Source organism: Plasmodium brasilianum, chromosome 12 (genome assembly GCF_023973825.1).
Source record: "Plasmodium brasilianum strain Bolivian I chromosome 12, whole genome shotgun sequence".
NCBI classification, from domain to species: domain Eukaryota; phylum Apicomplexa; class Aconoidasida; order Haemosporida; family Plasmodiidae; genus Plasmodium; species Plasmodium brasilianum.
The window spans coordinates 621,167-634,259 of record NC_090125.1 but is presented as its reverse complement, the minus strand read 5'-3'; the positions used below and the strand labels follow the sequence as shown (position 1 = coordinate 634,259).

The 13,093-nt window shown below is 27.6% G+C and overlaps 4 protein-coding genes across 4 annotated transcripts; 1 reads left to right on the top strand and 3 right to left on the bottom strand.

The window, feature by feature from the left end:
* Positions 1 to 413: 413 nt before the first annotated feature.
* On the top strand, positions 414 to 2,243 carry MKS88_004124 (uncharacterized protein; the record flags this gene model as incomplete). Its single annotated transcript, XM_067217274.1, has 1 exon — positions 414 to 2,243. One exon carries the CDS (start codon positions 414 to 416, stop codon positions 2,241 to 2,243), a length of 1,830 nt encoding a protein of 609 aa, XP_067071719.1.
* An 871-nt stretch (positions 2,244 to 3,114) lies between these two features.
* Positions 3,115 to 3,762, bottom strand: MKS88_004123 (uncharacterized protein; the record flags this gene model as incomplete). Its single annotated transcript, XM_067217273.1, has 1 exon — positions 3,115 to 3,762. The coding sequence occupies one exon, from the start codon at positions 3,760 to 3,762 to the stop codon at positions 3,115 to 3,117; it is 648 nt and encodes a 215-aa protein (XP_067071718.1).
* A 2,255-nt stretch (positions 3,763 to 6,017) lies between these two features.
* Positions 6,018 to 7,367, bottom strand: MKS88_004122 (6-cysteine protein; the record flags this gene model as incomplete). Its single annotated transcript, XM_067217272.1, has 1 exon — positions 6,018 to 7,367. The coding sequence occupies one exon, from the start codon at positions 7,365 to 7,367 to the stop codon at positions 6,018 to 6,020; it is 1,350 nt and encodes a 449-aa protein (XP_067071717.1).
* Positions 7,368 to 10,514: 3,147 nt separating this feature from the next.
* On the bottom strand, positions 10,515 to 11,807 carry MKS88_004121 (6-cysteine protein P47; the record flags this gene model as incomplete). The annotated part of the gene is made up of 1 exon (XM_067217271.1): positions 10,515 to 11,807. The coding sequence occupies one exon, from the start codon at positions 11,805 to 11,807 to the stop codon at positions 10,515 to 10,517; it is 1,293 nt and encodes a 430-aa protein (XP_067071716.1).
* Positions 11,808 to 13,093: the final 1,286 nt, after the last annotated feature.

The window sequence follows — 13,093 nt, the reverse complement described above, 5'->3', positions numbered from 1 at the left end:
ATTCTCCACGAATTCATCAATAACAACTCTTTTATTTTAAATATTTCATAGTTTTTAGTTGTTCCTTTTAGTGGAACTATTTGTTGTCACCTTTGATAGCATCATTTTGTTATACGCTTTTTTTTAGTATAAATATTTTTACTTTATTTTTTTTTTTTTTTTCAAATTTTAATTTTTGAATTTTTCGCCTCGTTATATTGGACGAGGAATTGGTTCTTCGTGATACATATAGGGAAGGAACATATAATATGTAGTGTGTGTTTACATATGATAGGACTGTATATGCGCATATGTTGTACGTGTAAATTGGTTATATTTGTCTATGCATATATATATATATATATACAAGTACATTTTGTACATTATTTATACGTGTAAGCACAAGTACCTACTCACACGAATGAGGCAGGCATATGGATAACCCAGAAGTAGATAGGAAAAATGCAAAGGAGAAAAAGGGAAAGGAGTTATTAAAAGAAAGGAGTGAAGAATTGAAGAAAAGAACAAATCAGAATGAATCAAAATTTAGAAAGTTTTGTGGTAATACTGATTTTATGTTAAATGTACCAAATATTGATAGTAACTTGAAATTTTTAAAGTATGAAGTAGATAACAGCATATTAAATTTTAATTACAATACCATGATTTTAAATGAGAAAATTGAGAGACTAAATGATATAGAACGTGATGTACACATACATATGGAATTACCATTTTTATATTCCTATAACATACAAAATAATGACGATATTAAATGCTGGATTAATGCTCAAAATGCCTGTGAAAAGGAGAAAGACGCATTGGCAGTAAGCGGTAATAATAGTACAAGTAATTGCAGAAGTAAAAACAGGAGTAATGGCAAAAGTAGTAGTAGCAGTAGTAGCAGTAGTAGCGATAGAGGCAGTAGTAGTAACAATAATACAATATTTTTGAGTGACAGTAAATTGAAAGAGATTTCTCCTTATCTACCCGTTGTAACGAATTTCGAAAAAGACGATTTAGATTTATTAATTAAGACCATCCCTAACTATGTTAGAAGTGTTCAGAATTATTTGTTAGCAAATGAAGAAAAGAAAAATGGAAATCACTTAGAAAAGAAGAAAAACTTATCAAATGATCATAGTCGTGGTTTAACTGATAGTACTAATTCAAAAAAAGATAAAAAGAGATTACCTTATAATCAGTACTTTCAGCACCCACTGAAGAAAAAGGCAAAAATTAGAAAAATTTATCCTGTTTTACCTTACATATCTGTATGGAAAAATAAATATATACAAGGAATAATGGAAATAGAGAGCACTTATGACAATGTAAAAAGTAAAAGTGGCGAAGATAGGAAGCCCCTTTGTAACGACAATGGTAAAAGTAGTAAGGGGACGAAAAGCAGTGCTCCCTATGGCCTTTTACACTTAATAGAAAAAACTAGAGATAAGCGCATATATAGTTTATATAAAAGGCATATAATGAATAATAGTAATAATAATACCTTTAGTAGTAGCGGAAATGATGGGAACGTCCTAACTTTTTCGAAGAGTATACCGGATATATACAATATGGAAAATTTTTATGATAGAGGCAGAGGGATTAGCAGGGAAAGGGAATACCCTATAGAATGCTGCAATGATGATGAACAGAATGACATACAGAGGGACACGGACAAAACAAGCAATGAATGTAGTGGTAAAATTGGAAATGATGTAAATAGTGCTAGTAGCGAAACAAACCATGATGGCAGCAAAACAAAGAAGCGCATCAGCCTTAGCAAATTTCTCATAAGGAAGCATATTTTAAAATTAAAAAATAAAGTGTCAGCGGTGTCAACAATGTCTGCTGAATCGCACGAAAAGAGTAAAAATAAAGGGGATTTATTAGATACAAAAAGTGAAGGAAATAATGGTAAAGTAATAACGAAAAATTGCAAAAATGTTACATTCAATGAAAAATATGAATATACACTAGTTGAAAAAAAAATAGATAATGAAAATAATGCTGAAGAGGACTTGAAAATAGAAGGGGATCTAGAAAATATAAGCGAAATACTAGGTGAGAATATTCAATGTTTCAAATACGTAAGAGATTACAAATCGCCGTCTTTTGATATAAATGAAAAGGATTCACTTTCATATGCTTTAAGTTTTTCAAAAAAGAACTTAGCTTTTATATTTCCTACCTTATCTAAAAAAATTATCTTCTCAAAAACAGGACAACAAAAAAGAAAAAATTATATTTTATTAAAAGAGTAGCTGCAGGCGTAGAAGTAACAGTAAAAGAGAAATCTATGTGTAATGAAGTTATACTCCATTGTATTAGGAGAGGGGTGGTTGCAGTTGATTTTGTCGATATTATTATCTGCATTTCTTGGCTTATTTAAATGGAATTATCCGCATTCGATTGTGTGTTCGATCCTCCGCAGTTAGATAGGAACTTATGTGTTTGAAGGTTTTGCTGTATATATTTATATGTATGTATATGTGCATGGGTGAATTACCTCAATTTATTTTATTTTATTTTTTTCCCCCATCCATTATCTGCTTCTTCCCAAGCATATATTTTTTTAAAAAACTCATATGTAAATATGTTATAATGGGCTTCGTAAAATACGTGAAAAAAAAAAAAAAAAAATTCGAGGTACGTATCAGAACACGTGTAAGAACATATATCAGAATGCACGTTACAATATAAGTCGAAAAACATCTCAAAAAATGTATATCTGAGAGGTAGCTGGAAATTTATTTAGAATTTCCACGTTTTCCCCGTTGATTTCCAAAAGGTTATGCTTTCTTATCACATTTTAACATAACAAGTAGAGAATATTATGTATAGAAGTAATGCGCCAATACTTGAACTATTCGAACGTATAAACATATGTACGTATGCATGTATAAATGTATGTATATACGTATGCATGTATAAATGTATGTATATATACGTATGCATGTATAAATGTATGTATATATACGTATGCATGTATAAATGTATGTATATATACATATGCATGTATAAATGTATGTATATATACGTATGCATGTATAAATGTATGTATATATACGTATACGTGAATGCATACCCATATGTATGGTCGTGATGTATTTCCCCCACAAACGTCCGCAAAAATCAGAAAAAGAAATCGTGCATATGCTTCCATTCAAAGGTGTATCTTTGTCTTAGCAAAGCTAAGCCTTGACCCAGTACTAAATTAATTTGGTATTTATATAAAGGGTAACTTACTAATAATTGTTCATATTTTTTTTTTAAAAAATCTAAATGTTCGTTCATATTTTCAATTTTAAAAGAAGCTAGAATATGTGTACCTGCTAAACCGCTACAACGAGATGACTGTTCGAGAATTTCATTTATATGATCACGTAAATCTTCTAATATAAATAATACATCAAATAATTCATTAATTTCTTTTTTTTTTTTTGTTATTTCCTTATCATATTCGTATGCTTTTATTTTTTCTTCCATTGAACTTAAGATTCCCTCCCAAATAGATACATTTAACACTAAGTTAACAGAATCGTTCCAGTTACTTGTAAGAATGTTATCATATAGCTGATCCATCTCTTTAATTAAATTTTGCTTTTCCTTTATGTTGTCATATAAGGCACTGAAGTACTTTCTTTTTTGACCGGAAAAAGAACTATATATATGACCATTTTTTAAATACGTACAAAAATATTTTTCTGGGATATAACCATGCCCTTTATGAAAAGCTTCGAAAATTTTAGAACCAAATGAAAAATACAAAGACAATTTCATAATATTTGAAGTCAATCAAAAAATACACTAAATGGTCAATTGGCTAGCCAGCAACCTAATTAATCAGCTCGCAAAAAACAATGGGGGCTAGTGTAGGTAAGTATGTATATACGTGTATATATATACGTAAATAATTACATGTGTACGTAAATACATACATGGGTACGTAAGTATATATATGCTTATGCATATGTATATATATGGAAAGCACCACTAGATGTATAATTACATTCTTGATGTTATTCAAAAAACGAGTGGCATAAAGGAAGCAAGCAGTTTTTATAATTTATTCTTTTTTTTGTGTTAAAACGAAGAATAAAAAATGAACGGGAAATATAAAATAAAATTTGATACGTATAAGGAAAAAAAATAAAAATGTGTTCAACGTCTTGGCAATTTATATATTACTTATTGCACATACACTTGTGCATGTACGTATCTGTACATGAATTAACTTACGCATATAAGCACAATTACTTTTGCTTTTTTAACAATAACTTGTATATATAAAAATGTAACATGCAAAATTTGTTTTTTTTACGCAGATCTGATCCTCTCTACATGGATACATTAGCTTGAGCATTGGGGTATCTACATATATCTACATATATCTACATATATCTACATATATATATATATGTATATGTATGTATTTGTGTATTTATTTATACACTTTGCACGAATACAATATAAAGAGAATGAACTATCACAATGCAAGTTTGCAGTTGTAAAATTTCTCAAAAATGTGCGTGATAATATGCCCAGTACTCATTTAGCATCTTTTGTATGTGTCTCATTTTGGTTATACTGAGGTCATGCTTTGGCTCTTTTAAATTAGCGTTATAGGGATCCCGTTTTTGTATTTATTATCCTGTAGTTTTTGTTTATTATGCTGTTTTTGAATTTATTTCCTGTACCAGTTATTTATTATTCTATATTTTATGCATTTTATGCATTTTATGAAATTTATGAATTTTATGCATTTTATGAAATTTATGAATTTTATGCATTTTATGAATTTTATGCATTTTATGAATTTTATGCATTTTATGAATTTTATGCATTTTATGAATTTTATGAATTTTGTGCATTTTATGTATTTTATGTATTTTATTTTTTATTTCATTTTTTTTTTTTCTTCCAACTCGGTTTAACAATTCGTTGTTCCTTTTTGATGAAGGGGAAATGTAAGCTTTTTACTCTTTAAGTAAGGCAATTCGAAAAATGAAAAATAAAAAAATAAAAAATGGTGAAGCTAGAGGATTCGTAAAAAGGAAATAAAAAAACTCTCACATATCTGTATTTTCACATACTTAGGTGTCCTTAAATTTTTACATATCTTTTAATGGAAAATTTTAAATATATGTATACATTAAAAAAAGAATGGAAGTTTCGAAGTATGAACTATCAGAGTTATAAGTTGATTCATTTTTAATTTTTAAGAAAAAAAAGCAAAAATGTGCGACGAATAGAGAGAACTACATATTTAATTTGCTCGGGAAAAAGAACATGTATGTATGTATGTGTAAGTATATGTATGTATATATAAGTATATGTTTGTATATGTATGAATATGTAAGTATATGTTTGTATATATATATATATATATATATATATATATATATATATATATAGGGCGTCCTTGCAAATATAAAATTACAATTCTTAATAAATGGAAATAAAAATTACAGATTACTCCTTTGTTTTTGCGCCGCTATATTTTTTAGGAGATGTTGGTACACACACAGAAACACAATATATATATATATATGTATGTATATGGGCATGAATAGGCATACCAAGACATATACACACAATGATGAATATAAGGAGGGTTTAAAAAATGAGGGGAAACACAATGGAAGAAAAAAGGCTCGATATAAAGAATGTAGGAGGTACGCATACACTTACGTATGTGCATAGATAATGGTACACACGCGGGGTGAATTCCCCTTAACATGAAGTAATGTACATGGAACTCTTTTAGGAATTATGTGTAGGATGGAAGTGTGTACAGGTTGGAAGTGTATACAGGTTGGAAGTGTGTACAGGTTGGAAGTGTGTTCAGGTTGGTAGTGTGTTCAGGTTGGAAGTGTGTTCAGATTGGAAGTGTGTTTAGGTTGGATGTGTGTTCAGGTTGGAAGTATGTTCAGGTTGGAAGTATGTTCAGGTTGGAAGTATGTTCAGGTTGGAAGTATGTTCAGGTTGGAAGTGTGTACAGGCTGGAAGTGTATGAAGAATGGACGCGTGAATGGTCATATATATAGCAATATTAGGACAATTAATAATATAAAAATTCTAGCTAAAAATCCGTAATAAGCGGATGCTACTTTAATTGTCATATAGGCAGTTTTTTTATCTTTCTTACAAATACAGGTGAAGGAAGTAGTTTCTTGTAAACTTCCAACTAAGCCAAATATTTTAATTTTATTATCACCTTTACTATCATCATAATATTCAATATTTCCCATATTTAATTGTGCATCTAAATAAACAATTTTGGATGGTTCTAATTCACCTTCTTGTGGTTGATATACTTGAAAAAAACAATCAGGTACAATATCTCCAGGGCAGCTTATCCCTAATAAATGATTATAACTTTTGTAGGTCAATTCGACATTACATGTAATATGTGCATTATCAGCTAAAGCAGTCATATCAATATTATTTGTGAATGTATGAGAAGTACTATCAGATGAAAAATTACATCCATGTATAGTTTTTTTTGAATTATGTGGACTTATAATTGTAGTATAAATAGTAGAATTATCAACTTTACATGAACATTCTGCATTTACAGTATCTGTAGTAATATATATTGGAGCTTTAAATATAGTAAAATTTTTATGATATACTATTTTGTTACTTTTATATAATTCACCATTATTATGTGATTTTTGAAAACATTTCTTATCAATTTGTTCACATGCTAAGACAAGTAGATCTCCTTCTTTTAATTGTACATTCAATTTTTTATCATTAAATGATTTAATATTATATTTATCAGCTAGATATGGGTAAGATTCTTTTGTTAAGTTAACTAGTATAATATCATAAGGATATTTTAATACACGTACATGTATTAATGCACTCCTTCCTTCAATATTAGATACTACCTTTTTTGTATTATCACATAGACAAAAGAACTCTACATCTTTATTATTAAATGGAGAAATAGTTAAAATTTTATCTACAGAATCTGCACTTGTTTTATCTTCTTTTACTTCATAATCAACTAGACCTAATGTATCTATTTTAGTTTCATTTTTCTTATTCATGTCTGTATATACAGTTTCAAAACACTTTTCTGGTAATATCTTAAACTTAGATTCTGACCCACCTTTAGGTATTGTTAATCTTATTTTGTCATATATAAAATATGAGTGGATACTACATAATATCGATCTATTTTCTAGGATATCCGGTTCTAAATTATGTACACCCTTAGTAGAAAAATTACATTTGAATCCTAAAAATGTTGTCACTTGACTACTCATATCTTTAGGAGATACATATGAATTATCATCTCCTGTACTTACTTTTAAGAGTAGTATTTTGCATATCAGTAGAATGAAGTAAAATTTTTTCATATAACTGCTGGACATGATAGACAATGGGGTAGCGGTCAAGGAATGGAATTAGGTGGAAAATGGGACTGTTCTTTTGGTAGTTAGTTGGCTTGTATGATTGTATGATCTTATAATGGTGTGCTTATTTGCTTTAACCCTTTATTTTCCTATATTTCTATTCGTTTTACCCCTTTATTCTCTTGTGTATTTATGATCTTGTGCCTTTCTCTCTTTTCCTCTCTCCTTTTTGCTTTTTTTTTTTTTTTGTTTTTTTTCTTTTTACAGATTTATACATATACATATGCAGTATGAGTACCTGCGCATAATGTGTGTGAGTGTGTGTGTTTTGTTACGTATAATACATTTCAGTATCTGAGCTTTCCTTTTTTGTTTGAATTGCTTTTACGTAGTTAAAGCGTGCCTGTATAAATGTTATGTTCACACACACACACATACATACATACATACATACATACCAGATGCGCATGTGTGTATGAGTTAAGTATTTACATTCATGATATGGAAAATTTTTTACATTTTTGAAGAATGAAAAAATGCTTAATTTTCTAAAGACACTTTGTTTTCCACAAATATTTTCCGTGTTAGCGACTGCTTAAGCATACTCATGAATTTCGAGATACGTGCGTACATATATTATAAAATTTGTATATTTATCGTATATTGCGGGAGGGTAAGGGAAAAAAAAAAAAAAAAAAAAAAGGTAAATAAATGAGCGGTATATAAACAAGTGGACACATAAATAAATGCATTAACCCATGAATGTAATGTGATACATTAAAAAGTGTTTTAAAAAATTCCCAAAAAGACACCTCAGTATATTCTGTACGCACATATGTGTACATGTGTTTGCTAGTTTGTTTTTCCTTTTTCTTTTTCTTTTTTATATCATACATATTTTCATGAAGTGTTTTTATGGTATTCGTGAGATGGAGTATTCTTATATTTTAATTTTATTACTTTGAATTTTTACAATTCTGATTCATCACTTTGCAGTTTTTCTATTTTGTTTTATTGCTTATTAAAATTTTTTTTTTTTTTTTTTTTTGCTGCCCAGTCCTTTAACTTCTTTACCTTCATAAGTACTTTTTTCTAATACTATTTGGATTAATGAATGTGCAATTATTGCTAATTTTAAATATATAACATTTATTTATTTTTACTATTTTATTTTATTTTATTATTTTTTTTTTTTTTTTTTTTTTTGGTATATACTAGATCTACAACATCATAAGAAAAAAAAAAAAATATATATATATATATATATATATATATATGAAATTGCACATGCTTGTAAATACGTATACATACATCTACCAAAATATCGACCTCTTTTTTCGACATACATATGTATTACATGTATATTTTTTTTTTTTATTTGTTAAATAATTTTATATAAATGCAGTAATAGTAGTAAAAATTCTTTTTTCTCATAACCTCCAACAGTGCAAACATTTTTTGTTTTTGTTGTAATATATGTCTTAAGGGGAAAGAATGAAATAAAAGTACCAGAAAAAAAAAAAAGAAAGCTATATTGGGAGTCCATAAAACTCTGATAATACTTAACTGGATGTGTTTTACTGAAAAAGGTAAAATATGCTAACTTTATATTTTATTTAAAAACTGAAAAGTAAATCTTTTAAGCGCACTGTTTCTTTAGCACATTTCGTTTCATCGCTTTTAAGAAAGGGATAAGGAAATTTTAGCTTATAAGCCACAAAAAAAAGGTTAAGTTGTAGTGCCCCCTCAAAGCAATAATTGAACAATGGCAATTCTACCGAATGTTCAAAAATTTAGAATTTTAAGGGGATAAAACATAACTGTATGTACTTAATTTTTTTTCTTTTTTTTTTTGTAAATCTCATGACGATGTTCAGTTCACCAGCATTACACAAGATAAACAAGATATTTATATATGCGTATGTGTATGCTCATGTATGGGTTTGTATGCTAGTAAACATTTGACACAGTTAAACTTCAGAATACTGCCCATCTTTTGGTTTTTGTTTTTTTATTTTTTTTTTTATTTTTTAGATGATAAAAAATAATTTATTTTACACTATCCAATATGTTTGAGTTTTCCTTTTTTGTATTTATTTGATCCGAAAACCTAACAGTTAAAAATTGTATGGGCATATTATTGTCTATATAGGTATCATCTCTTTTTAGTTCCTTATTCGAATTTATGATTATATCACTACTTATATTATAACAGTTTAAAAAAAAGTAGGAGTTTGTTTTTGATCAAAAATTGGAATAACATAGGAATGCATAATGAAAGGATGTTCAAATGGTACGAAGCATTTCGTTTGAATATATTTTGTTTTGTTTTGCTGTATTTTGCTCTATCATAGCTCTTTTATTATAAATATAGCTCTATTTGAAGCTAATGGAAACACCATTTCTAAAATGAAAGGGGAGAGGAAAAATTTGAAAGCAGAATATATAGTATGTTTGCATCGAACGGTATTTTTACTTGTTTTTTACGGGTATACAGGTAAGTAATGGGTACACATATATACGCATACTTGTACGTATACATATACATATATATATACATATATGGATGTACAATGTGTGCATAATGTATGCGCCTTGCATACTGCTATATGAAAACATCTCACGACTTGGAAAAAAATGAATATAAAAGTGAATAATAATCAAACCACTCGAAGTGTTATATTGGCACTCTTTATACACACATTCCCATGTATGTGTGCACTTTAAGATGTTGGGAAATTTTAAAACATACGAAAGCAATTATAAAAAAAAAAAAAAAAAAGATAAAATGAAATAAAATCTGCTTTTGTCACCATAAAAGAGTAATTTTTAACATGTACATAGATATATAATCATATATATATACATAAATATATATACATAGATATATATACATAGATATTTATATACTTAGATATATATACATAGATATTTATATACTTAGATATATATACATAGATATATATACATATATATATATATACATAGATATATATATATATACATAGATATATATACATATATATATATATACATAGATATATATACTTAGATATATATATATATATAGATATATATGTGTAAACACATCAGTATTTCCGTAAGTGCACACTCTTCATTAGTGCAACTCTAGAGTGAGAATGGTACTTCTCTTCCTTGGGCAAATTAATTCAAATATAGGAATGCAACAACAAGTAATACTAAAACTAAACTAACAAAACTCGTACTAGCAGAGTCAATTGTCAATTCCATGATTCCTTTTTTGCCAGCATTTTCACAAATGCACCTTATAACTTTATTTTTCTCTGGTCTAGTTGGAAATCCAACGACAAAAGCTCTTAGTTTTAAATTGGCGTAGTATTCTACATCAATTGTTTCTAATACATCATCTAACAAAAACGTTTCAAATTTTTTTTCTCCATTAATTGTTTTTTCATATAAAACATGTCTAAAACAATAAGTAGGAGTTAATTTATAAGGACACCTAAAACCAGCAGCAAGATTCTTTTTACCTGATTTTATATGGACAGAACAAATTTCTTCATCAGTTATATCGTTCAGGTTGAAACCATTTAAATACATGCCTTCACCTTTAGGTTTAGTAAAATCACAACCATCAATAGTTCCTGTTTTTTCTGATTTAAGAACAATTTTATAAGTAGAACTATTTTTTTCAAATGTTAATGTGCAATTAATTGGGCTCAAAAAAACAGTAGGCATTCTAAGAGAAAAAAAATATTCTGAAATAAAACCAAATTTGATATTCATTAAATTATCACATTGATCTTCATATGTATTCTTAAAACCAGTATATTTTAAATGAATAACTTCATTTTCTTTTATTTGAATTTCTCTATTATAGTCTGTTCCTGTTACACCATCCTGTGAAAATTCGTTAGATCCAGTAATATCTACACCCCTTGGATTTTCATCTTTTTGGTTTAAAATAATTTTTACTAATCCTACTTTTCCTTTCTCTTTTTCATTTGATCCAATTCCATTTTCTGTTTCTCTGTTATCACATCTACAATAAATAGTCTTATTCTTTTTATAACTATATGGAATAACTAATGTTCTTAATTCGAAATCATCAAAAGTTTTGTTTACAGTTAATATTTTTTCAACATCTAGTTTTTTAAAATCTTTTGCATCTTTCTCAGAATCGTAAGGAGAATATAGGTGAGTAGAAAAACATGTAGAAGGAACAATTTCAACCTTCGAATATCGAGACTCTTTTTTCTTTGGACAAATTAATGCAACGATGTCTGATAAGCTAGGGTTGTTTACTGTACATCCGATTTGTTCAAACTTATCTTCTCCTTCCTTTAATGATGGATTAACACTAGTTAAAGGATTGAAATGAAAATCGCATACATATTCAATCATACCTATTCCTTCATTCACAATTTCTCTTATGAAAAATAGTGACGTTACTGCAGCTAGTATTGATAATTTCATTTTGAAAGTTTCGTAAGGACGTGTAGGAAAATTAAAAAAGTGCAAGGTGCTACGTACCACGCTCGTCTACGTTTGTGCGTATATACATATATTTACGTATACCAGTGTACAGGGAGTGATACTTGCATATACATAATTTGCACAGCGTTCAATTTAAAACTATTGAAATATTTACTATGTTTTTTGGAAAAATATTTTTGTATTTTTCATATGTTGTAAAATTATTTTTATTGTAAGTTTTTTATTTATTCTTTTCTAATTTTTCTAATTTTTCTGTTTTTTTTTTTTTTTTTTTTTGTCTTTTTTTGTTTTTTCTTTGAATATTTAGAGTGTTATAAGTGCCGACTCGAAAACAGTAAAATTCGACTTTTTTTTTGATAGTTGGCAGTAGTTCAAGGTATTTGGCGTTTACATGTTTTTCCATTTTATTATTTTTTTTTTTTTTTTTGAAGTACAGTTGCTTAAATAAGAGCCTTTTTTTTTTTTTTTTTTTTCTGTCCTATAACTGTGTATGTATCTTTTTGTCAGAGGTTTTATTATTGTACGTATGGATGTGTGTATACGGTGTATGTTTTTTTTTTTTTTTTTTTTTTTTTTTTTTTTTCTTAGCTTCCTTGTTAGTTGTTTGTAATTGCAAAATACCCATTTAATAGTAAAAATAACGGGGGAATTATAAATTCTTATTTTATTTTTTTCCCCCTCTTTTAATGTATAAATTGTGAACGCTTGAGAAATAAGAAAGTCCTTTATTTTCATAACATTGCAGAGGTGTCTATATGTATACACGCTGATTGAGCTGATGAGAGATCGCGCATATATTTGCATGTACACAATTGAACATACTGTAGGATTAAACACGGAATGCTTACGACATACAACTTTTTTGTTTTTGTAGGAGGAATGAAATTTATTAGTTAAAAAAGAAAAAAAAACGAATAAAAAATAAATAAAAAATAAATAAAAAATAAATAAAAAATACATAAAAAATAAATAAAAAATGAATAAAAAATGAATAAAAAATGAATAAAAAATGAATAAAAAATGCTTCGTCCCTTATTTTTCTAATGTGCGTATGACTTTAAATCTACACTCTAACATTTTACTTTGTACAAGGGAAAAAAATTAAAAAATGTCAATCTTCACCTTAATTTATTTGCAAAAATGCGTTTAAGTTATAGTGAATATATGAAATTAAAAAGAGTATAATTCATTTAAGAAAATACGACGAACATAATAATTAAGCACATAGATAAAAACTTTGGCGGAAGTGGTACAAGAACTGGACT